Genomic DNA, 24,885 nt, shown 5'->3' with positions numbered 1-24,885 from the left:
GGCTCACGCCTATAATCCCAGCACTTTGGGAGGCTGACGTGGGTGGATGACGAGGTAAGGAGTTCGAGACCAGCCTGGCCAACATGGTGAAACCCCGCCTTTACTAAAAATACAAAAATTAGCCAGGTGTGGTGGCAGGCGCCTATAATCCCAGCTACTTGGGAGGCTGAGGCAGGAGAATCGCTTGAACCCGGCAGCAGAAGTTGCAGTGAGCTGAGATTGCACCACTGCACTCCAGCCTGGGCGAGTGAGACTCCGTCTGGGGAAAAAAAAAAAAAAAAAAGGCTGCCAAACTGTTTCCAAATCGCTGCAGCATTCTGCTTTCCTCCCGGCAATGTAGGAGCATTGCAGGGCAGCATGTCGTGCCAGCATTGGCATGGTCTGTTCCATTTTAGCCGTTCTAGTGACTGTGTATCTCCCTGTGGCTCTTCCACTCCCCTAATGTCTGATGGTGTGAGCATCTTTTCACCCGCCGTATGTCATCCATAAATCTCCTTTGGTAAAGTGTTCGCATGTTTTGTTCCTTGTTAAGCTGGGTTGGTCCGTATTGTGGAGTTATAACATACGTCAATTCTCTAGTGCTGCCGTAACTTATGACCACAGTTTTAGAGAATTAAAGTAACACAAATGTATTTCATCACAGTTTCATAGGTCGGAAATTTGATACAAGGCTCTTTTGGCTGAAGTCAGGGCCCCAGCAGGGCGGCCTTCCTTTCCAGAAGCTCCAGGGGAGAATGTCTCCTTGCCCGCATGGGCTGCCGGCAGAATTGTTTCAGGCAGTTGCAGCACTGAGATCTGTTTCCCTGCTGTCAGCCAGAGGCCCTTGTCGGCCTCCGGAGGCTGCCCCCATATCTTGGCTCATGCCCCTTCTTCAACCCCAGAAATGGGAGGTCGAGTCCCTCTCATGCCTCTCCTTCCTTCCATCACATCGTTCTCTGACCAACTGTAGCTCAAATAATAGTCTTGACTTTTAAGGACTCGTGATTAGATTGTGTCCACCTACATAATCCAGGGTCCCGCATCTAAGATCCTGCACTTACATCTGCAAAGTCCCTTTTGTCATGTAATGTGACATATTCATAAGGTCCAGAGACTAGGACATGGCAATTATTGAGGACAATTATTCTACCTACCACATAAAGCTCCTTTATAGGGCCAGTGTGGTGGCTCATGCCTGTATTCCCAATACTGGGAGACCGGGGCAGAAGGAACTCTTGAGCCCAGGAGTTAGAGACTAGCCTGGGCAACACAGCAAGACCCCATCTCTACAAAAAACAGAAAATTAGATGTGTGCAGCGACACATGCCTGTGGTCCCAGCTACTGAGGAGCCTAAGGTGGGAGGATCCCTTGATCCCGGGAGGTCGAGGCTGCTGTGAGCTATAATCGTGCCACTGTACTCCAGTGTGGGTGACAGAGTGGGACCATCTCAAAAAAAAAAAAAACCACAACAGTAATAAAACTCATCATGCTTCCCCCGGAAGTGCCGAAGTGCAGTTCTGAGCTTCCTCGTGTTCCCCTAGATCTATACCAGGTCTGTATTTACGACAACACCACAGGCTTTACCACTGTGAAGACACTGATACTACTTGGCATCAGGAGCAGCTTGGTGCATTTTCCTAGGCTGTTTGGCCACGCTAGGTCCTTTGTATTTCCATATAACTTTTAGAACTAGCTTGTCAGTGTGTAGCCTCATCCCCACTCTCCCAAAAAAGCGCTTCCTGGTATTTTGATTGGAAGTGTGTTGAGTCTATATATCAACTAGGGAAAACCTGACACCTTAACGGCATCGACTCTTCAGTCTGCTCAGTGTGTCTCTCATTTATTTACATCTTAGTTAATTTCTCATAGCAACGTATTTTGCTTTCAGTTACAGAGCTTGCCCAGCTTTTGTCAAACGAACCCCCGAGTACTTCGTGTATCTGCTGGTGCTGTGCATGGTGCAGTCTTCCACATGTTCACTACTAGCGTACGGGAATACAACTGATGCTTCCGTACTGATGTTGTAGAGTGCTACCTTCCCGAAACTCAGTTATTAGTTCCAGTAGTTTTGCTGTAGACGCCTCAGGATTTTCTACATAGAGAACCATGTAATCTGTGAAGAAAGACTTCCTTTCCACCCTGGGGGCCTTTTCTTTCTCTTGCCGTGTTGTACTGGCTAGAATCCACAGTGTAACACTGAACAGGAGAGAGAGGACACCTGTGCCTTGTTCCTGAGACGGTCACTGAAAGCCCCAATTACCACTGTGGATTTCTCTATTTGCCCTTAACCATTTTTGCTTCCTACATTTCCTGTATTTTGAAGCTCTGTTATTAGGTGCATATTTAGTATTGTTTTATCTTTTTAATGAACTCCCCCTTTATCATGATCAGCTGGCTTTCTTTGTCCCTTACGGTATTCTTTGCGCTGAGATCTCCTTTGTCTGACATTAATAGAGCTGCTTCAGGTTGATTTTGATGTGCGCATTGCCGTAGCATATTTTTCTCCATCTTTTCACTTTTGTCTTTATATTTCTCATAAGCAGTAGCATATAGCTGTGTATGGCTTTATAATCCAGCCTAACAATATCTGCCTTTTAAATTTGCTTTTTCCCCTTGCTCGTGCTTTTTTGCTTTTAAAGTATAATTTTAGAGGAGGATCTATGAGATTCCTCATATGATATTTTTGCTGAGATGTAATTCACATACCATAAAATTTGTGATCTTGAAGTATGCAGTTCAGTAGTTTTTATACACTGTACAACCATCATGATGATCTAATTAATTCCAGAATGTTCTAATCACCTCCAAAAGAAACCCTGTCTATTTTCAGTCGCTCCTTGTTACACCCACCCCCTTCTCCCACCCCAAGCTCCTGGAAACCACTGTGAATAGTTTCCTGTTAATGTCTCAATGGATTTACCTGCTCAGGACATTTCATATAAATGGAATCACACCATGTGTGGCCTTTTGTGTCTGCCTTCTTCCACCTGGCATATTGTCAAGGTCCATCCAGGTTGCAGTATGTCAGCACTTCATGCCTTTTTTTTTTTGAGACAGTCTTGTTCTGTCGCCAGGCGCCAGGCTGGAGTGCAGTGGCGCGATCTCGGCTCACTGCAACCTCTGCCTCCCAGCTTCAAGCAGTTCTCCTGCCTCAGCCTCCCGGGTAGCTGGGACTACAGGCACACACCACCACACCCAGCTAATTTTTTTTGTATTTTTAGTAGAGACGGGGTTTCACCATTTTGGCCAGGATGGTCTTGATCTCTTGACCTCGTGATCCGCCCACCTCAGCCTCCCAAAGTGCTGGGATTACAGGCTTGAGCCACCGCGCCCGGCCCCACTTCATGCCTTTTTATTGCTAAGTGATATTGTGTGGATTCATCAGCTTTGCTTATGCATTCATCAGCTGATGAACATCTGGCTCGTGTCCACTTTTTAGCTCTTATGAATAATGCTATGAACACATTTCTCTTGGGTATAGACCGAGGAGTCGAATTGCTAGGGCAACTCGTATGTTCAACATTTTGAGGAACCACCAAGCTGTTTTCTATAAAGGCTGTGCCCATTTACAATCCCACTAGCAATGTATGGGGGTTCCAGTTTCTGCACATTCTCAACACTACAGATCAGTGTATTAGTCTGTTTTCATATTGCTATAAAGAAGTGCCCAGCCTAGGTACTTTTTACAGGAAGGAGGTTTGATTGACTTACAGTCCAGTGTGGCTGCGAAGGCCTCAGGAAACTTAAACCACGGTGGAAGGTGAAGAGGAGGCAGGCACCTTCTTCACAAGGCGGCGAGAAGTGCCAGGTGAAGCGGGGAGACAAGCCCTTACAAAACCATCAGATCTTCTGAGAACTCACTAGCACAAGAACAGCACGGGGGAAACTGCTCCTGTGATTCAATTTCCTCCACCTGGTTTCTCCCTTGACATGTGGGGATTAGGGGGATTACACTTCAAGATGAGATTTGGGTGGGGCCATGAAGCCTAACTGTATCGATCAGTTGGGAACTTCATCCTAACACCATTTTCCAATCCATGAACCTGGGATATTTATATATTTAGGTTTTTTTTTTTTTTTTTTTTTTGAGATGGAGTTTTGCTCTTGTTACCCAGGCTGGAGTGCAATGGCGCGATCTCGGCTCACCGCAACCTCCGTCTCCTGGGTTCAAGCAATTCTCCTGCCTCAGCCTCCCAAGTAGCTGGGATTACAGGCATGCGCCACCATGCCCAGCTGATTTTTTGTATTTTTAGTAGAGACGGGTTTCACCCTGTTGACCAGGATGGTCTCGATCTCTTGACCTTGTGATCCACCCGCCTCGGCCTCCCAAAGTGCTGGGATTACAGGCGTGAGCCACCGTGCCCGGCCCATATTTAGGTTTTTGTTGCCTTTCAATAAGCTGTTTGTAGTGGTCAGTGGACAATATTGCCCTTCTTTTGTTATTATTCCTAAGTATTTGATTCTTTTTGATGCTATTGTAAATGGAATTATTTTCTTAATTTCATTTTCAGGTTGTTCAGATTGCTAGTGTACAGAAACACTGACGTTCCTATTACATATATCCTGCAACCCTGCTGACCTAATTTAGAAGTTCTGATAGGTGATTTTTAAAACGTGTGAGTTCCTTAAGATCGTCTACATGTAAATCATGTCACCTGTGACCAGAAAGTTTTGCTTCTTCCTTTCCGACCTGGGTGCCTTATTTCTTCTCTTGCTTAATTATCCTGGCTCATAACTTCCAATACAACGTTGGAGTAGCTGTGGCAAGAGCATTCTTGTTGTTTGTTCTCAACCATAGCGGGTAATGCTGTGGTTTCTCACAGGTGCTGTTTATCACGTTGAAGCAGTCCCTTCCATTCTTAGTTATTTCCTCTCTTGAAAAGGTGCCGGATTTTGTCCAGTGCTTTTTCTGCATCTGTAAATGAGCATATGAGCTTTGTCCTTTAGTTTACTGATAGGGTGTCTTACACTGACAGACTTTTGGATATTAAACCAACTTTGCATTCCTGCGATAAATCCCGTTTTTGTCACAACACATGTACAATTCTTCGATGTTGCTGGATTTGTTCTGCCTGTTTTTTGAGGGTTTCTACATCCACATTCACATGATATTGATCTAGCTTTCTTTTCCTGTGGTATCTTCGCTTTGGCATCAGTAATGCTGGCCTCAGGATGAGTTGGGAAATGTTCTGCCTTGTATTTTGTGAAAGACTGTGTGATCCAGCACTTTGGGAGGCCAAGGCCAGTGGGTCACAAGGTCAGGAATTCAAGACCACCCTGGCCAACATAGTGAAACCCCATCTCTACTAAAAACACAAAAAATTAGCCAGGCATGGTGGCAGGCACCTGTGATCCTAACTACTCGGGAGGCTAAGGCAAGAGAATCGCTTGAACTGGGGAGGTGGAGGTTGGGAGGTGGAGGATGTGAGCCGATTGCACCAATACACACCAGCCCAGGTGACAGTGCAAGACTCCTTCTCAAAAAGGTTTTGTGATGATTGGTGCTAATTCTATAAAAGTTTAGCAGGATTCACATGCCTTGGCTTCTCTTTGTTGTAAGTTTGAGTACTTCTTTAATCTTTTTACTTATTAGTCAGTCTGTTTGTCCAAGGAATTTCTCCATTTTATGGAGGTTAATCTGTTGGCATACAATTCACGGCACTGATACTTTGTATTCTCTAAGGTCATCTGTACCATCACCTCTTTCATTTTTACATTATTCGAACATGTTTTCCTTGGACTTGCTAAAGCTTTGTCAATTTTGTTGACCTTTTCAAAGAATCAACTATTGGTTTTATTGATTTTCTCTGTTATTTTTCTGTTCATTTATTTCTACTCTCCTCTTCATTATTTCTTCTGCTTCCTTTGGGTTTAGCTTGCTCTTCTTTTGGTTTGAGGGGAGACAGACAATATGCGATAAATGTAATTATCGACACGGTCATTTTGAACCTACCATTTTGTATTTGTCCATCTCGTAAGTTCTCTGTTCCCTTTTCCTTCCTTTTCGGGATTCTTGGATTAAGTATTACTTAGGATTCTATTTTGTCTCCTATGTTGGCTCTTTTTTGTACTGCTTTAAAGGTTCATACCTAAAAATTACTTAACACTTTTAGATATGTTTTCCATCTTTAATTCATCACAATCTGCCTTCAAGTAATAGTGTAAGAATCTTGACAGTACACTTCCATTTCTCCTTTCTTTGGTGCTGTGCTATTTTCGTCACACATTTTATGTCTATGTGTTATTTTAAACAATCTTTCTTACTACAAAGAAACATGCCAACAGCATCAACATTACCATTCTATTTCTATACTTTAGACATACACCAAATGGTCAGGGCACTCTGGCTCTTGGTTAGAACTCTTTTTATGTGGTGTTTCTTTCAGGAAAATTGCCTGGCTTAAGACAAGGCACTGTACATATATTTGTTGAATAAATTTCAACCACACACACACACAAAAAAAAAACAGGAAATATACTGTTGAGTATAAACTGGTGAAAAATCTTTCTGGAATGTTAATTTGAAATGTGTACATTGATCAAGAAAATAACTTCTAAAGATTATTCTGCCTGGGCGTGGTGTCTCATGCCTGTCATCCCAGCACTTTGGGAGGCCGAGGCAGGAGGCCTCAGCCAGGAACTCCACCTGAGGTCAGGAGTTTGAGACCAGCCTGGCCAACATGATGAAACCCCATCTCTATTAAAAATATAAAAAAAATTAGCCAGGCGTGGTGGCGGGCGCCTGAATCCCAGCTACTCAGGAGGCTGGGGCAGGAGAATCGCTTGAACTCAGGAGGTGGAGGTTGCAGCGAGCCGAGATTGCACCATTGTACTTCAGCCTGGGCAACAAGAGCAAAACTCCATCTCAAAAAAATAAATAAAATAAAGATTATTCTAATGAATCTTCAACTGCTTCCAAAGGAGGCATGGTATGGAGGCTGGAAAAGTAGCCGTTTTTTTTTAAAACGTGGTGAAATATATGACCCTACTAACTAAAAACTGGAGTTAATAATGGCAAAGTGGGTTACAACTTTTGCTTAAAAAGTACTTTATGTACACATAGATGTTCAAGATGAATTAAAATACTGGATGGACAGTCATCAAATTGTGAGTTATTATATCTGGGTAGGAGGATTAAGGATGACTCTTTTTAAAATTATGCATTTCTTTTTTTGCGAGATTTTATTTTTGTAATGAAGTGCATAACCCAGGGTTTTTTCATCTGGATTTGGCTACTGGGAACGCTGGGAAGCCCCTCAGGATCCAGAGCCAGTTTTCCCACCTGACCAGAGGCCCAACAACACCAACCTGGCAAGGCTCACCAGACCCCCTGCCGTAACCGGATCCACCTGGACTCTGTGAGGCTCCTGGCCGCAAACCGCCCTCCCACGAACCTCCACGAGTTCGCTCCCTCTTGTGCCCTCCTTTTCCCAGCATCGCTGCAAATGCTCCACCCCTTCCCACACCGCGCCCCATCCATGAGCGCTTAGTGGCCTTCCCTGGCGCAGGTGGGAGCAACACTGAACTCCCTTGAGGAGTCCACATTCCAGACGGCTGCCTGCAGCGGAACTACACCATCAAAGGGAAACATCACTTTCATCCATGACGGCCCAAGTGCCAGGCTGCTCTCCAGAAAGTCTGGAAACCACCAATATAGACGTTTACTGTACCCTTGTCAACCTTTAGGATTGGTGGGTTTTAAATCTCCCAATGACCACATACCATTTCTGATTTGTCAGCACAGTTTAACATTTTCATGAACACTTGTTCTGTATTTTTCCTTTTAGGATGACCTTTCCTAGATAGATAGTGTGGCAGGTAGCATAAGCCCCGCCCCATTCTCCTGCCAGCTCCTCCCCAAGGCACCGATGCTGCCTCCTCCACTGTAACACCACGTGCTTATTCATCTAGAATCATTCTTACTGGCAGTGGAGGCCTTCTGTCCTCCCGGGTGCCCGTGTGGAAACCTGGGCCACTCCTCACCTGTAACAAGCCTCGCAGCAGCTCCTGGTGAGACCTGGCGAACCTCAGTGAGCTCACACGCCTGCAGATATGGACACTGGGGCTGGCACCGGCCAGTGCTGTGGTGGGTGTCACTCCCCGCTGTTGTTGAGCAAATGCCCTGAACACACTTGTATCTCGTTCTCCCTTGCCAGGAACTCACGAAGCCGCCTCTGGGCCTCCAGTCTTCTACTCGTCTCGCTCTGCCAGCAGTGTCAGCTGGGAGCCTTGTTAACAGCAGGTTCTCAGTCAGCAGGCCAGGGCAGGGCCTGAGCACCTGCTTTTTTTTTTTGTAGACGGAGTCCTGCTCTGTCACCCAGACTGGAGCGCAGTGGCGCAATCTTGGCTCACTGCAACCTCCGCCTCCTGGGTTCAAGCGATTCTTCCACCTAGGAAGTAGTAGCTGGGACCACAGGCGTGCACCACCATGCCCGGCTAATTTTTGTATTTTTAGTAGAGACGGGGTTTCACCATGTTGGCCAGGATGGTCTCAATCTCTCGACCTCGTGATCCGCCAGCCTCGGCCTCCCAAAGTGCTGGGATTACAGGGGTGAGCCACCGTGCCCGGCCTCTTTTGTTTTAAGATACGGAGTCTCGATCTGTTGCCCAGGCTGGAGTGCAGTGCCTCAATCTCAGCTCACTGAAACCTCCGCCTCCTGGGTTCAAGCAATTCTCTGCCTCAGCCTCCCAAGTAGCTGGGAATACAGGTGCCTGCCACCACACCCAGCTAATTTTTTGTGTGTTTTTAGTAGAGATGAGGTTTCACCATCTTGGCCAGGATCCACTCACCTTTGCCTCCCAAAGTGCTGGGATTATAGGAGTGAGCCACCACGCCCAGCCGAGCACCTGCATTTCTAACCAGCTCCTGGTAATGCAGCTGGTCTACCAGCCACCAGCTGGTTAGCAAAGGTCCAGCCACACACAGCTTCAGTTAAAGGAAGTTCCATGCATAAACTATGCAATTTCAGATGACTTCAAGTAGAATCAACCTGATGAAATTTAAAAACATTTCCAAGCTCACCCTAACCTTGAAATAGATTATCATTCCAACCAATTTTGGGGAGGGAGGGGCCAGTTAGTTTTAACATTTCCATTTCAAATTATTAGAGCCGGGAGGCTGGCTCATGCATGTTATCCCAGCATTCTGTGAGGCTGAGGCAGGAGGACTGCTTGAAGTCAGGAGTTTAAGACCAGTCTGGTCAATAGAGGGAGACCTTGTCTCTAAAAACATTTAAAAAATTAACAATCGGGCAGGTGTGGTGCTGTGTGCCTGTAAAGCTACAGATAATTACTTTAAATATTTGAACAGATAACTTAAATATTTTAATAATGTAAATATTTAAAGAGATAATTATGTTTTAGTTTGTTAAAATTGTGGTGAATGATGATCCTGCCCCTATACTCCTGCCTGGGTGACAGAGTGAGATCCTGGCTCTCAAAAAAAAAAAAAGAAATCAGAAAAATGAGGTCAGGCATGGTGGCTCACACCTGTGATCCCAGCATTCTGTAAGGCCAAGATGGAAGAATCGCTTAAGCCCAGGAGTGACAGACCAGCCTAGGCGACACAGTGAGATCCTGTCTCTATCAAAAATTTAAACCTTAGCCAGGTGTGCTGGCATGCACCTGTTAGTCCCAGCTACTGAGGAGGTTGAGGTGAGAGGATCGCCTGGGCCCAGGAGGCTGCAGCTGCAGTGAGTTGTGATGGTGCCACCGCACTTCAGCCCGGCGCCAGAGCAAAACCCATCAACACTGAAACTCTCTCAAAGAAAAAAAGATTAGGAAAGTGAGTGAAATGGCCCAAGACCACATAGTAAGTTACCAGAAAAGCTGGTGGCATCTTAGAAATACAAATCAGAGTTTATGGGAAAAGTTTTAAATTTTTAATGAAAAAGACTTAAAACAATGTATTATTTACATGTAAATAAGAAAAGAGCAGAATCCCCACATCTTCTTCAGAGGGAGAGGGCAGGCCATTTATGAGAACAGAGTTCACATCACCCCACTCAATAGAAGCTGGACCTAAATACTTTCAAACAGGAGTACACAGCAGGTGAGCAGTCTCCACTCATCCTCACTGATCTGCGGCTTCAGATCAGATCAGCAACTGAAAGTGAAGATACAGATTAAGGAACAATACAAACAAAATGAAAATTCCTAACGTCAACTTAACTAAAACTTCACAACAGACTTCTCAAAACAAAAAACAGGACAGGCTTAGTGGCTCCCGCCTGTAATCCCAACACATTGGGAGGCCAAGGAAGGCAGATCACTTGAGGCCAGGAGTTCAAGACCAGCCTGGCCAACATGGTGAAACCCCGTCTCTAAAAATACAAAAATTAGCTGGCCGTGGTGGCTAGCGCCTGTAATCCCAACTACTCAGGAGGCTGAGGCAGGAGAATCACTTGAACCCAAGAGGCAGAGGTTGCAGTGAGCTGAGATAGCGCCACTGCACTCCAGCCTGGGTGACAGTGTGAAACTCCATCTCAAACAAACTCAAGGGCCACAGAAACTCAAAGTAGGCAAGTTCCCCTACAGTTCCGGTAACGATGAATGACGTCCTACCGTTCATAGGCATCTCATCGATCTGAGTGGAATAGTACTGCTCGATGTCTCTGAGGATGCGAATGTCGTCATTCTTCACAAAGTTAATGGCCACACCCTTCCGGCCGTACCGACCTGATCTCCCAATTCTTCAAGAATCGAACAATATTACAGTTAGTATATATAGCAATGAAGATGCAGTAAATGTTTCAACAGAAGTGAAGCCAATGAAAACTTGCACCCCTACCTGTGTATGTACAATTCTCTGTTATTGGGAAGATCGTAGTTAATGATGAGGGACACCTGAGGGACATCCAACCCCCTGGCCCAGACGTCTGTAGAAATGAGCACTCGGCTGCAAAAAAGAAAAACTGTTTAAGGCGATCAAATTACTCATGAAAGTGTAAGACTGGACTTGCTTCCACTGCTCATTTTAAGAAGCCTGGCTACAAATCCAGAACATATGAGGTCACCCCTCACACCAGTCTACAAACATGAAGCCTCAGGGACAGCACCAGAAACCCCTGTGCAGAGAGGCTGCTGGTACATCTAGTTACTTCGGTCACGTGCTCCAACAGATTCAAAAAACAGACACCTTTTACTACCTTTTTAACTTATATACTCAGTCCGAAACCAGTATTTGGGAAAAATATTTTATTTCTGCCTAGCAAAAAATTAAGAGCAGTAAGTTCAGCTAGGCGTGGTGGCTCATGCCTGTAACCCCAGCACTTTGGGAGGCCAACGCGGGCAGATCAGCTGAGGTCAGGAGTTCAAGACCAGCCTGGCCAACATGGTGAAACCCCGTCTCTACTAGAAGTACAAAAAAAATTTAGCCATTCCAGGCTACTCGGGAGGCTGAGGCATGGGAATCACATGAAACCAGGAGGCAGAGGCTACAGTGACTCAAAATTGTGCCAATGCTCCCCAGCCTGGGTAACAAAGTGAGACTGTCTCCAATTAAAAAAAAAAAGTCATACACAGCACATTTCTTCAGCTGACCACAAGGTGGGCCGAGAAGGAAGTCTGAATCAAATTCCAATGAATGAAACCACACGATCCACGCTATCTGACCACTGAGGAATTCAACTAATCAGAAAGATGAACACAAAACCGCTACTTATTTGGAAGAGAAAACACACCCTTATAAGCAAGGTGACCGACCTGGCTGGTTAAGTTTAGTTACCACGTCGCCCTCAGTATTACAGGAGCAGAGCAGACCCCCCGTTAGCGGGAAGGCGTTCTGCTGACCCAGGGCCTCGGCTCTGGAGAAGCCCGTCACCTCCCCGGGCCTGGGCCCTGCCCGGAAACAGTGCACATGAAGTGCCTGCCATACAACCCAGCAAAGCCTGAGCGGCAGAGCCGCAGAGCACGGCTGACCGACCTGGCGCCCGACCGGAACTCCTTCATGATGGACTCCCGCTCTTTCTGGGGCATGTCTCCGTGCATCGAGGACACGGTGAAGTTGGCTTCTCTCATTTTCTCCGTCAGCCAGTCCACCTACAAATGCCAAACCACAGATGTGCAATCGGGGTTTTACCTCCACCATCTGCAGAACCAGTGTCAATATTCATAGGCAGCTGCTCCTAAAACTCAGAATCTTAACTGGATGTGCTGAAAACACCTTTCCCCAGTAAGTGTTCGGGTGCCCCTACAAAAACCCTCTTACTTCATCTTCTCCACATGATGATTCTATGGGGGAAGGGGCCAGGTCTGCTCATTCTCATTCTCATTTAAATTTAAATTCCAATCTTGTTAGAATGTAGCCCAACTCCTTTCCTTTCTCAGGAGAGTGGCCGACAGTTCTCAGGTCTGCCTCCAAATGAGCATCACCAAGGGATCTGAAACCACTCAGGCCCGGGTTCCACCTTAAACCAACAAATTCTGCGTCTTTCAGGTGGCTGACATTGTCGTTCTGTAAATAAAGTTTGATGGTCACAGACGCGTGTGACCGTCTGCATACTGTCTACAGCTGCTTTTGCAAGAGACCACATATCCCGAAAGCTTAAAATATGGACAAACTGGCCCTTTACTGAGAAAGCTTGATCTAAGTCACGAAGAGCCTCAGTCTTCAATTTGCCTTCAAGCACCTGGAGGCGGCACAACGGGCTTACCTTCCTTTTGGTGTTGCAGAAGATGACCGCCTGAGTGATGGTCAGTGTGTCGTAAAGGTCACACAGAGTGTCAAATTTCCACTCTTCTCTCTCCACTGCCACGAAAAACTGCTTGATGCCTTCCAGAGTCAATTCATCACTGAAGGACAAAGACAAATCCTGTCACACACTCATCCTTCCACTAGGACTGAGGGCAGGCCAGGCTCCAGGGAGACCCCGGTGGAGAAGGTCACACCCTGATATCTGGTGCAGACCCAGCCCTGCCCCCATCCTGCCTCCATTCTATATCCTACTCCACATTTCACAATGTGCACCACATGAAATGATTCTAACCAAAACACTGATAAGTAAATATAATCACCTAAGTTTTAAATTTGGGATTATTGGTTCAAAGCAGAATGAGTATTATAAAAATTGGTTTTCTGTTTGGTTTGGTTTGGTTTGGTTTGAGAAAGGGTCTGTTGCCTTGGCTGAAGTGCAGTGGCACGATCACAGCTCACTGCAGCCTCAACCTCCTGGCCTCAAGCCATCCTCCCACCTCAGCCTTCTGAGTAGCTGGGACTACAGGCGTGAACCACCACACCTGGCTAGCTTTTTATTATTTGTAGAGATGGCGTCTCCCTATACTGCCCAAACTAGTATTTGGTTTTTCAAAACACAAATTTTAAAAGAACTTGCATGCTTTAAATTCCTTTACACTCAGGCAGTGTGGCCTGAGGCCCGGATTTGGATTCAAGCCTCAGCAACAGAGCAAGACCCTGGCTATAAAAGGTTTTTGAAATTATGACATAAAACCCTTTATAAATGCGGCCCGGGGTTTTGGTAACACTTGACACAAGGGGCGCCTACCGTTTCACCAAGATGCGGATTGGGTCGGTCATGAACTTGTTTGTCATCTCCAGAATCTCGTGCGGCAGCGTGGCACTGATGAGCACCACCTGTGTGGCTGGAGGCAGGTACCGGTACACGTCGTAAATCTGCTCTTTGAAACCTGGGACAGGGAGCAGGACAGGTGAGGGATGTTTAGGATGGCACACCCAGAAATGGAACATGCACGCCACGTGTCCCCACTGCGTTAGAAGCAGGGTCGTGACAAGGTGCAGCTCACAAGGAAGCTCATCTTTACAGAACCGGGACGCACCCGCGCGTTCTGTCTACTCCCCGCCCACCGGAGCAGGGACGGAGGAAACCTGGTTTCCCTTTGATGCTTCCTCAATCTGAAGTGCTCTAGGGATCGAGAAACCTACCCCAAGGGTCCTAGATGCCAAAAAATGAAAACCAACAGACAGGGCTGGCCTGAGTCACCCTCAGTTCGGATGCCTCCGCCTGCCACTGTCCTGTGAGGACTGGCATCCACTGTGGCCAAACCTGCCACGTTCCAAAGAGAATCCAGACATCCTGATTGTTACAGAGCATCTCTCAGTGAACAACGCTGCCCACCCATCCGCACCGTTTAACGCGGCACAGGTGGAGTCGGCGCAGCAGCCAGCACGCCTGCACCCTGCACCCTCCGCCAGGGCTGGGCAGAGCCGGGCAGAGGAGGAGGGAACCAGGAGCAGGCAGGGGCCAGGCCTCCTCACCACAGGCCCAGTTAATGAACTGGAGGCTCTGACTCCACACATCATATGGAGCCAGAGAATCTGCATTTCTCAAAGTCCCCAGGTGACAAGGCTGCTCCTGGCCTGCGGCCCTCACTGTAAGAACCCCTGCCCTCAGGGCCGGCCAGAAGCACAAGGAGCCACCCACAACCCAAGGCGTCCTTAGCCACCACAGAAACAGTGCGGCCACCGAAGCTTTAACGTCACTGAGGAGCAGCGGGGTCCAATAAGGGGCCGCAGACAGAGGACGGGAGGGATGAGAGGCACTGAGAGCACAGGCCCCCAGGCTCCCAAAGAACTGCTGGAACGAGAGGCCCGGGACCCGATGACCCATGGGTGTCGCTAGGGAGTGCTGAGAGCACAGCACTTCCTCACGACCCACTGATGCCTTGTGAAGACCCTGGGGGGCCCGCCACCGATCCTCAACTGAATTCAGGTGACACTTATCACCATGCATTTCCCAATCACTGTTCTAAGAGAACATCTGCTTCACCTAGAGGCCTGCACACGGCTCATGTCAGAACACCCATGAAAACCCAAGAAAGTGTACATCCGAATCCTACCAAGTTATCTTTTCTTTTGTCGAGACGGAGTCTCGCTCTGTCACCCAGGATGCAGTGCAGTGGCACTATCTCGGCTCATTGCAGCCTCCACCTCCCAGGTTCCAGCAATGCTCCTGCCTCAGCCTCCCAGGTAGCTGGAATTACAGGCATGCACCACCACACCCAACTAGTTTTTATATTTTTAGTAGAGACAGGGTTTCGCCATGTTGACCAGGCTGATGTCAAACTCCTGACCTCAGATGATCCGCCCTCCTCGGCCTCTGAAAGTGCTAGGATTATCGATGTGAGTCGCCATATCCAGCCTCCCATTTATCTTAAAGAATGAAGATCGCCTACACCACCAAGACATGAATCATGGAATATCCATCCCTCCAGTAGAATACCTCATTGCCATTTAACAGGCCACAGAATACTTTTCTTATCATGGACAGATACGTTTTTATAAAAGCAGATTATCAAACCAAACACACATGATTCCCTGTGTATTAACTACAGCTATGTACAAAAAGTCTGGACACACACAGTTTTACGCAAAACTTACAAACTGGGTTTTTCCTCTGCTCACACACCAATACAACAGTTGTCAACACAGGAGGCGACTTCTGAGTGAGCAGGGATGCGGGAGCACAGTGCCCTCCAGTGAGCACGACACTCCCTACCAGAGCCAGCGCACACACTAGCGTGTATATGTGTGTGCACCATAGCACCACGCACACATTTTGCGATGCTTAAGACAGGTTTGTTCTGTCACCCACGATGGTGGCCCCAACTCCTGGGCTGAAGTGATCCTCCCACCCCAGCCGCCTGAGTACCTGGGACGTGGGCCCATGCCACCACGCCCTGCTGATTTTTAGTTTTTATTTTTTTACTAGAGAGCTCATCTCTGTGTTGCCCAGACTGGCCCTGAACACCTGGTCTCAATGACACTCCTGTCTTGGCTTCCCAAGGTGTCTGGATTACAGGTGTGAGCCACCTCGCTCAGCTTTGTGATTTTTACTCATTTTTAATAACTGTGTCTCCTCAATGAATATGTATTTGCATATGTAACAAAAAAGTGTTAAAGGCATTTGTAAGAGGCTTGGGACCTGCTGGTCTCGGCCTCCGCTGCTCCCCCACCCCAGCGGCCGTGTCCTTCCCAGAGCAGCACCACCTCCCCTCCTCGCTCCTCTGAACTTGTTTCTCCAGCTACCCGCTCACAGACTCGCAGCTCTGCCTGGGCTTACTTCTGAACTTTGAGCCCTGAGCCCAAGATCCAAGGCCTCGATGACAAAGTTACTGCACCTGCAGTCTGCTACTGCTGTCCTTCCACTGCCGCTTCCGGGCAGCCACCACCCCAGTGGGCCGTGTGGTCCTGACTCCAGGCTCTCTGACAATAGATATCCTGACAGATGGCTTTGATCTTGGCCCGTGAGTTTGTCTGTCTTGTATGGGCCTAAGAGTTATGTCCACATTTCTTCCATCTTTCAGAAAAGCTCCTCTACCCTCAAGTGTCTTCTCTGCTTCCCCTCAGCCAAGCCTTCTGTCAACCACCTCACATGCTTCTCCATCCTCCCTCCACATCAGGCCTCCACTGAGGAGTCTGGAGTTGGCTTTGGGCACTCAACAGAAACTGGTCTTGCAGGATGGCTAGGAGGCTCTAGGACCCGCCTCCAGTGCTGACCACCCACCCCTGCCAGGCCCCTGGTGGCTGCTGCCCCCATGGCCTCCCTGGGCTCTGTCCCATCTCTCCATGTAACACACCCTGCTCTTCCCAGGTCACCCCACCCACGTCCCAGCTGTCTGCTCTTCCACTTGGCCCACATGTTCCTGGGGCTCATGGACCCCACTGCCTGGCTCTGGCCAGGGGGCTGTGGACACATAGCTGAGGCTAGACTCTCCCAAGCACATGACAGACACATCCTTAAGGGTGCTGCTCCAAGGCACCTGAATCCTAAGACATATCAGGTTTGCAGTAGCCTGGCTCCCAGATCTGCCCTCACCTACCACCTACCTTACCACCCGTGTGTGAGCCTAGTGACACACGCCTGGGACCCTTCGGATTTAGGAAGGCTGCAGGGGGGCTGGGGGCGGGGCAGAGGGGTCAGCCACCAGCCCTCAACCTTCCCTCAAACCTTTCCCTCCTTCAGTCCCACCCTCGCCCTGGGTCCCCACTGCCACACAGGTGAGGCTACCTCTCACCTAGATCAATACCACTACATAAAAACTGGGTCAAATGGGTCTCCTCACTGCAGCCCTCGACGTGCAGCTCGGGAATTCCCTCCCACCCCCATCCAGCTCCAGCCAGTGAGCCACTTCCCTAGAGATGTGTGCCACACATCTTCAGCCACAACAACTCAGGAGGCTGAGGCAGGAAGACTGCTTGAGCCCAGGAGGTCAAGGGCATAGTGAGCCATGATCATGCCACTGCACTCACTCCAGGCTGGGTGACAGAACAAGACCCTGCTTCAAAAACTAAACAAATAAGACCGGGTGTGGTGGCTCACACCTGTAATCCCAGAACTTTGGGAGGCTGAGGCAGAAGAATTGCTTGAACCCAGAAAACAGAAGTTGTAGTGAGCCCAGATGGCACCATTGTACTCCAGCCTGGGCAACAGAGCGAGACTCCATCTCAAATAAATAAATAATATATAATATCAAAGTGGGAATTTTTTGTTCATAATTGCCACCAAGGCACAACTGTTTTTCCACAATAAAAACACTATTCACATTCAGAACATTCACTGACTACCTGTTTCGGTTTTCCACTGTGAAAACTCAAGAACCAAGAATTATGTCAGTAGAAAAGCAACTGTTTCTCATACCTTTATTCAACATTTCATCAGCTTCATCCAAAACCAACATTTTGATAGCACGTGTCCTCAAGCTTCTGCGACGAATCATATCTGTGACATGAGAGTTTGAAATAATTATATCTGAGGCTCCCAGGAAACAGTTCATCATTCCAGCTGCTCTCAGCATTTCAGAGACCTTCCCACCTCCTGAAAGTGACCCAGGTGCAAAAGTCTACCATGTGGCCTGACAAACTGAAAGCGGTCCTGTACCATTTTAGCATGTCTTACAAATACTACTGACAGCACCATTTTTAGTGACCAAAGTGCTTACCAAACACACGTCCTGGAGTGCCCGCGACAACGTGCTGTCCGTAATCCAGCTTCCTGATGTCCTCCCCAACATTGGTGCCCCCAATGCAGGCATGGCACTGGACATTCATGTAGTCACCGAGGGCAAGCAGGCCCTAAATCAAAGCACAGGTTCATGTCCAGGGGCGGGACAGAGTCAGCAACATTCACGCCTCCCGAAAAAGAAAAATGGCTTCTACTCCGAGACGATCACCAATGATTATTTATGCCATTATTTATGTCTCGAAACCACAAAATTCTCCTGCAATTTTCTCTGACAATTTCAAGTTAATTTTGCTGGTTTCTTATTACAAAAGCTATTACTATTAGCAGAACATAATATATAAAATTCATAATCCCATCCACCAAAAACACCCACATTAACATCTTAATAGCCATCTTTTAAAATACGTATCTTATACTATGTAAGTACAAAATAGGTAAAATTTATTTTATTATTATAATTATTTTTGAGATGGAGTTTCACTCTTGTTGCCCAAGCTGGAGTGCAATGGCATGATCTTAGCTCACCGCAACCTTTGCCTCCCGAGTTCAAGTGATTCTCCTGCTCAGCTACAGAAGTAGCTGAGATTACAGACGACTGCCACCACGCCCAGCTTATTTTTTGTAGTTTTAGTAGAAACGGTTTCACCATGTTGACCAGGCTGGTCTCCAACTCCTGACCTCAGGTGATCCACCTGCTTCGGCCTCCCAAAGTGCTGGGATTACAGGCATAAGCCCCTAAGCCTGGCCTATTTTTATTAAAATTGATTTTTTGCTGAAAAAATCTACATTTCTAAGGCTGCAAAAACTACTGAGAGCACACAAGCCACACTAAAAATGACTTACTACAAACCAGCAATTTATACAATGGTTCATGTCAAAACATTCACCAGGTCGAGGTATCAGAAAACAGGACTGGATTATAAATGAGTGTTTCACAACTAAATCACAAAAGCAGTACTTGCAAATCAGACCCCACTATCTTCAGCCATCTCACCTTCTGGATCTGCACAGCTAACTCTCTCGTGGGAGCCAAGATCAAAGCTTGAGTTTCACGAACCTGGTGAAATTATCAGAAAACAGAGAATCCTCAGTATTAACAGGGTGGATTGCAGTAATTCACACTCAGATCTATGAGGAACAGTATCTCATATTAATCAGATTTCTCTTACAGGGGTCAGCAAATCTTACTGTCATTTAAACTGCAAATCCAGCAATAACTGAATGTGTCAGTCAAGATCCTTGTCTGCAGACAAGAATTTCCTCCAGTTATAAAGGAAATCGTGACAGAATATTAGTTAGTTAGTGCAAATATTAGCGTACAACTAAGACTATCCCAGAACTACAGAACAGTTTTGTTTTAAGAGTGGCAAATTACCTGAATATCCAAACACTGGAGCACTGAGATACTGAAGGTGGCTGTTTTGCCTGTGCCGGACTGAGACCTATTCAAGAAAACAAGAGCAGTGGGATTTAGAGGGAGGACAGGCCACTCCACCGCTGTGTCCTAAGGGCTGGGCTCCAGAGGCACCTAGGTACCTTCTTCCAAGAAGCCCCCGTGCCCAACATTTCAACTGCGCAGAGGTGGGACTCGGGCCCACAGCTCTTAGGTGTCCATGAGGAGAGTAGACATGGCTTCTGAACGGGACAATGGAGCAAAAGACTCTAACTTCGAGGTGCTTCATAGGTGTCAGAAAAAGGAGGACACCCCTTTATCTAAATACAGCTCTTTTCCTTCTATGATTTTGGACTAACTCCTCCAAAGAAATCTGTGTGTAAACGAGTCTTTTTTAAATTAGGCAAACGAGGAATAAAGCTATTAAAAGCGGATTTGTGGTATGAGGAGATATAGCTGTATCTAGGTTTTTATCCACAGTTCCTGACTCACAGCTCCCACAACCCTGTTACAGTCTTATTAGATTGATGGGTTTGTTAGGCCTCAGCAAAGTCTCTCTAACCTCCTGCTCTCCTTTCACCTACTCCACAGCTGGGCTCTAATATCCCCTGCCTTTAAGATTGTGAGTCACAAGACCCTCATTCCACGGTGCGGTGGCTCAGGCCTGTATTCCCAGCACTCTGGGACGCAGAGGCAAGAGGACTGCTTGAAGCCAGGAACTCAAGACCAGCCTGTGCAATACAAGAGACCCCACTTCGAAACAAAACAAAACAAAAAACTAACCAGGGGATGGCGGCACATTCTTCTGGTAGTCCCAACTACTTGGGGAGGTTGAGGTGGGATGATTCCTTAATCCTTGGAGTTAGAGGTTGCAGTGAGCTACGACTGCACCACTGCATTCCTGCCTGGGTGATGAAGTGAGACCCCATATCTTAAAAAAAAAAAAAAAAAAAAAAAAAAAATGTTTAGGCCAGGCAGTGGCTCACGCCTGTAATCCGAAAGCTTTGGGAAGCCAAGGCAGGCAGATCGCCAGGAGTTTGAGAGCAGCCTGGGCAGCACAGTGAAACCCTGTCTCTACAGAAAATGCAAAAATTAACTGGGCATGGTGATGTGTGCCTGTAGTCCCAGCTACTTGGGAGGCTGAGGTGGGAGGATTGCTTGAGTCTGGGAGGTCAAGGCTGCCGTGAGCTGTAAAGCATCATGGTATTATTCCAGAGAAGGTCCTGCCCTATACCCTAGGGGGAAGGAATGCTGACCTCGTGGAATTTTCCATAAAAACCCAAGAGCACCAGGTTCGAAGAGCTTCTGGATGGCTGAGCACAGACAGCAGAACGCAAGGAGATTCTGGGAGGGTGACCACCTGGCCCTTGGAGGCTGTACCCCTTCCCCATATCTGTATCCTTTGTAGTACCCTTAATAATAAACCACTAAATGTGTTTGCGTTCTTTGAGCTGCTGCTCCAGCAAATTAATCCAACCTAAAGAGGGGGCCGTGGGAATCTCAACTTGAAGCTGGTTGGTCACAAGTTCTAGACGTCCAGGCTTGTGACTGGGATCCGAAAAGAGGGCAGTTGTGAGACTGAGCCCTTGACCTGTGGGATATGGCCCATCTCCAGGCAGATGGTATGAGAGTTGAACTGGAGGACACCCAGCCGGAAAACCCCCACCCCTCTGGTCACAGAAGTCTTCTTCTGCACTGATGATTGTGGTGGTGGTGTGAGAGCAGAAGAAAAGCACTGTCTGTTTTTCCGAAATTGTGTTACATACAATTCCACATGCCAAAAACCACTAAGCAAAGCTGGCTAAGAAAATGAAAGCCATCAGCTGGGTACAGTGGCTCACACCTGTAATCCCCACACTTTAGGAGGCCAAGACACGTGGATCACCTGAGGTCAGGAGTTTAAGACCAGCCTGACCAACATGGTGAAACCCTCTCTCTACTGAAAATACAAAACTAAGCCAGGCATGGTGGCAGGCGCCTGTAATCCCAGCTACTCGGAGAGGGTGAGGCAGGAGAATCGCTTGAACCTTGGAGGCGGAGGTTGCAGTGAGCCGAGATCACTCTAGCCTCGGCGACAGAGCTAGACTCCGTCTCCAAAAAAAAAAAAAAAAAAGAAAACCTTCTAGAGTAGAGAACACAAATTTAAAAATTATTAAACCCTGTGGCTAAAGTCAGGGAAAGCATCGGTACTGAACGTGTAGAAACTGAGGAAAACGGTCACCCCAGAGCATCTAACTGCACTGCGCTGCCCCAACTTGCGTCCAGCCTGCGCTCACACCAAGAAGACTTACTGCGCGATGACGTCTCTCCCTTTGATTATCTGCTTGATCGCTCGTTGCTGGATCGCTGATGGTTTTTCAAAACCTGAAATAAAACAGAAAATTAGCTCTCACCACAATGACAGCATAGAAACCCTGTACTGTGAGCTTGTCGGGGCAGACATGGTTTGTTTTTTGAACCCGCCCTCCAGCCTAACCCAATGTTCAACATAGCAAGCTCTCAAGCCCCAGGGGCTCAATGAACTGGGCTGAGAGGATTTCTACACTAACATGGGACGTCATTTGTAAAGACAAATCTCTATTTAAACACCACCACCAAGGTATAGTATACAGAGACCCCAGTTTTGTTTTGTTTTTTTTAAATCTTTTGGGCGTGCAGCATCTGGAAGTTTTAAGTGCCAAAATGTTCCCGGCAGTTACTGCAGTAGAGAAGTGGGAAGAAGCTTACTTTTTACTCTAATTACTTCCCTAGGTTTGACTCTATTACAAACAACCTACACTACTGTTTAAGTTTAAAAAAAAAAAAAAAAAACCAGGAAAGTCACTGTAGCCCCTGCTCTCTTCTCCCAGCTAGCATTAAGTCTGTGTGTGGCTGACAGGCCTACACTCTATTTAACCTGCTTGGGTCACACTGTGGGGTGTCCTAAGCTGCTCTCCTGTCTGGACGCAGCTCACTCACTACACCACCATCTCTCCTGCAAAGCAGCTACCACACAGAGGGGTGAGGCTATTTTGAAGGACTATGTGTTTTTCAAGTAAATAAAATTTTATGTACAAAAACTCATATTTCAATTATTTTTTGGTAGCCTTTTAAATGTAGCTTTGCTCAGTTCTGGGGCATAGCAAAAAATAAGAAACAAAAGAAAACGTAGCACAATTTCCCATCTTAACACAAAAGCAAATACAGCAGATGATTTAAACTCTTGACGAACAGCAGCACATAGATGGGAACCTAACAACAGCGTCTTGGGGCAGGGATCGCCTGAGTGCCAGGAAACCAGGTGGGGGCTGTCACCCTCACTGTGAGGCTCGGCTGCAATACTTTCTCACCACCCATTCTCCGCAACTTCGCTTCACTTTGTCCAAACTGTGGTGGCGTCAAGAACTACAGGATAAGGCCCGGTGGAGTGGCTCACACCTGTAATCCCAGCACTTAGGGAGGCTGAGGCTGGTGGATCACTGAGGTCAGGAGTTCGAGACCAGCCTGGGCAACAAGGCAAAACCAGTCCCTACTAAAAATACAAAAATTAGTTCGGCGTGGTGGTGCATGCCTGTAATCCCAGCTACTCTAGAGGCTGAGGCAAAGGTATCACTTGAACCCCAGCGGCAGAAGTTGCAGTGAGCCAAGTTCATGCCACTACATTCCAGCCTTGGCGACAGAGAAAGGCCGTCAGAAAGAAAAGAAAGAGAACTACAGAATAAAAGATGTCCCTGTCCCAAGCATTAAACACAGACCATTTATCCCAGATGCTGGTAATTCCCATCTAGTGCCCAACCCAACCCCTTCTCCAGGTTCTAAACGTCCACAGACCTTTCAAACAGATCAAGACACAGTTCCTGATTCTGACTCTCTGGAGTGCTGCCTACCTAGGCGAATGTTTGCAGCATCAACCACCGGTTACTCAAAATACTCCAGTCCTCCTCCTCCTGTCACTCACATGCAGCCCATCAGCCAATGCTGCCAGCTCCCTGGTACTCCATCTCCAAGGCAGCACAACCCTCTCTCTCTTGGACTAGAGCAAAAGCTCCCAGCTGGTCTCCCTGTTTCCTCTCCTGCCTCCCCTCACCTCACCTGAAATTCACGGACACCCAAAAGAATCTTTTAAACTGTAAACCTGATTGTCACGTAGCTACTTAAAACCTTCCAGTGGCTTCCCACTGGATTTCTAAATGAAATTCAAATTGCTCATCACCCTTCACGTCTTTGTTAGATCCGGCCCCTACCTAACTTTACAAAATCCCACCACGGGGGACCTGTTTCAGTTCCTGGAATGCAGCCGGCTAAGGGCTGCAAGGCCCTGGCACCAGCTGTTCCTTCTGCCCCAACTGCTCTTCCTTCTTCTAACAGTCTCCTTCATCCAGACCTCAGCTCAAATGGCACCCTCTCCCGCGAACCCCCTTACCTCTCTGCTTTACTAATTCTCTCCTCCTTCGCAGTCCCACTACATTCAATTACCCCGCTTCAGGTTCTCACAGCAACAACCACTGCCTGAGCAACCTGACCCTATGCGGTCCCCACCAGCGAAATTCAGAACCCGTAAAGGCACAAACCCGTCTGGTTTACTGCCAAAACCCCAGTACCTAGAAAAGCTGGTAGGTACGAAACAGTTATGTGCTCAATGAACGACGCTGATGTGCCTCGAAGCGGCTGCAGCCCCCGCCGGACCCACGCGGAGCTCTGCACAGTGGACACACACCGAACGCGCCGACACAGCCAGGTGTGAGGGCGCGGATGGGGACGGAGGTGGGGGTCGCACGTCCCTGGTCCCCGAGCCTCGGCTCTGACCACGACCTCGGGAGCGCGGGGCCGGCCGGGGAGTCACCAGTCCGGCCCCCAACCCGCGGCCCGCGCCCGCTCACCGTACGCGTAGATGCCCCGCAGGAGGTCCTCCCGCAGGCCCATGGTGTCGAACGTGGGGGTCACGTCCACCTCCTCGCTGGTCTCGAATTCCACTTTGGTCATGTCTTCCTCTTTGAGCAGCCGCTTCCGCGCCGAGCCCGAGGTCGCCATCGTGGCCGTGGCCGCCATGATTCCGAGTGCGCGGAAGACCGCAGCGCGCGCAGCAGCGGAAAGCAACGCTAGAAGCTCCGCGCCGCCGCCAAGAGGAACTGACGCCTTAGCGTGCGAAAGCGTGAGACGTGCGTAAGCACGTACGTGCGTGCGCGCGCCGCGGCCACGCCTCTGGAGGGGCGTGAAAGGGAAAAGGGCGTAAGCCGCAGGGAAATAGTTGTTTCTGCTCTCGCACGATATGCAGTTCCCGCGGGATCTCGCTGAGGGCGGAGCACCCGGTTCCCTATAAAAAGTACGGAGGCCGTGGGACTTTCAGGGTTGGTGGCGTTTCGTGGTGGCACTGGGTTTCTACCAACCCTTGCGCTGAGGTTCTTTGAGCGGCCTGTGGACCGGAACACCCTGGAAACAGGCTGGGGGCCGCGAGGGTGCCTCCGCTCCCGGCATCGTCTCCAGGCGGCCCCGCCTCAAGCGAAAAAGACGGGCACGGGTCCCCTCCCCGACCCGCAGTGGGTGGGTGCCGTCGCGTACCCGTAGTGGAGGCGCCGAGCTCGCCGGGGGGGATG

The 24,885-nt window shown here is 48.1% G+C and overlaps 1 protein-coding gene across 1 annotated transcript; it reads right to left on the bottom strand.

The window, feature by feature from the left end:
* Positions 1-9,847: 9,847 nt before the first annotated feature.
* Positions 9,848-24,370, bottom strand: EIF4A3 (eukaryotic translation initiation factor 4A3). Its single transcript, XM_012452762.3, has 12 exons — positions 24,172-24,370; positions 21,604-21,676; positions 19,295-19,361; positions 18,914-18,976; positions 17,897-18,029; positions 17,596-17,676; positions 13,483-13,624; positions 12,634-12,772; positions 11,904-12,019; positions 10,770-10,877; positions 10,544-10,671; positions 9,848-10,085 (listed from the first exon to the last, which is right to left on the bottom strand). Exons 1-12 carry the CDS (start codon positions 24,338-24,340, stop codon positions 10,069-10,071), a joined length of 1,236 nt encoding a protein of 411 aa, XP_012308185.1. The 5' UTR covers positions 24,341-24,370; the 3' UTR covers positions 9,848-10,068.
* Between the last annotated feature and the right edge of the window lie 515 nt (positions 24,371-24,885).

This window comes from Aotus nancymaae, unplaced genomic scaffold, assembly GCF_030222135.1.
Source record: "Aotus nancymaae isolate 86718 unplaced genomic scaffold, 86718_ANA_hifiasm-v0.15.2.pri h1tg000089l, whole genome shotgun sequence".
In the NCBI taxonomy this organism is placed as follows: Eukaryota; Metazoa; Chordata; class Mammalia; order Primates; family Aotidae; genus Aotus; species Aotus nancymaae.
Note: the sequence above shows the minus strand (reverse complement) of the source record. Positions and strands in the feature narration are given on the sequence as shown.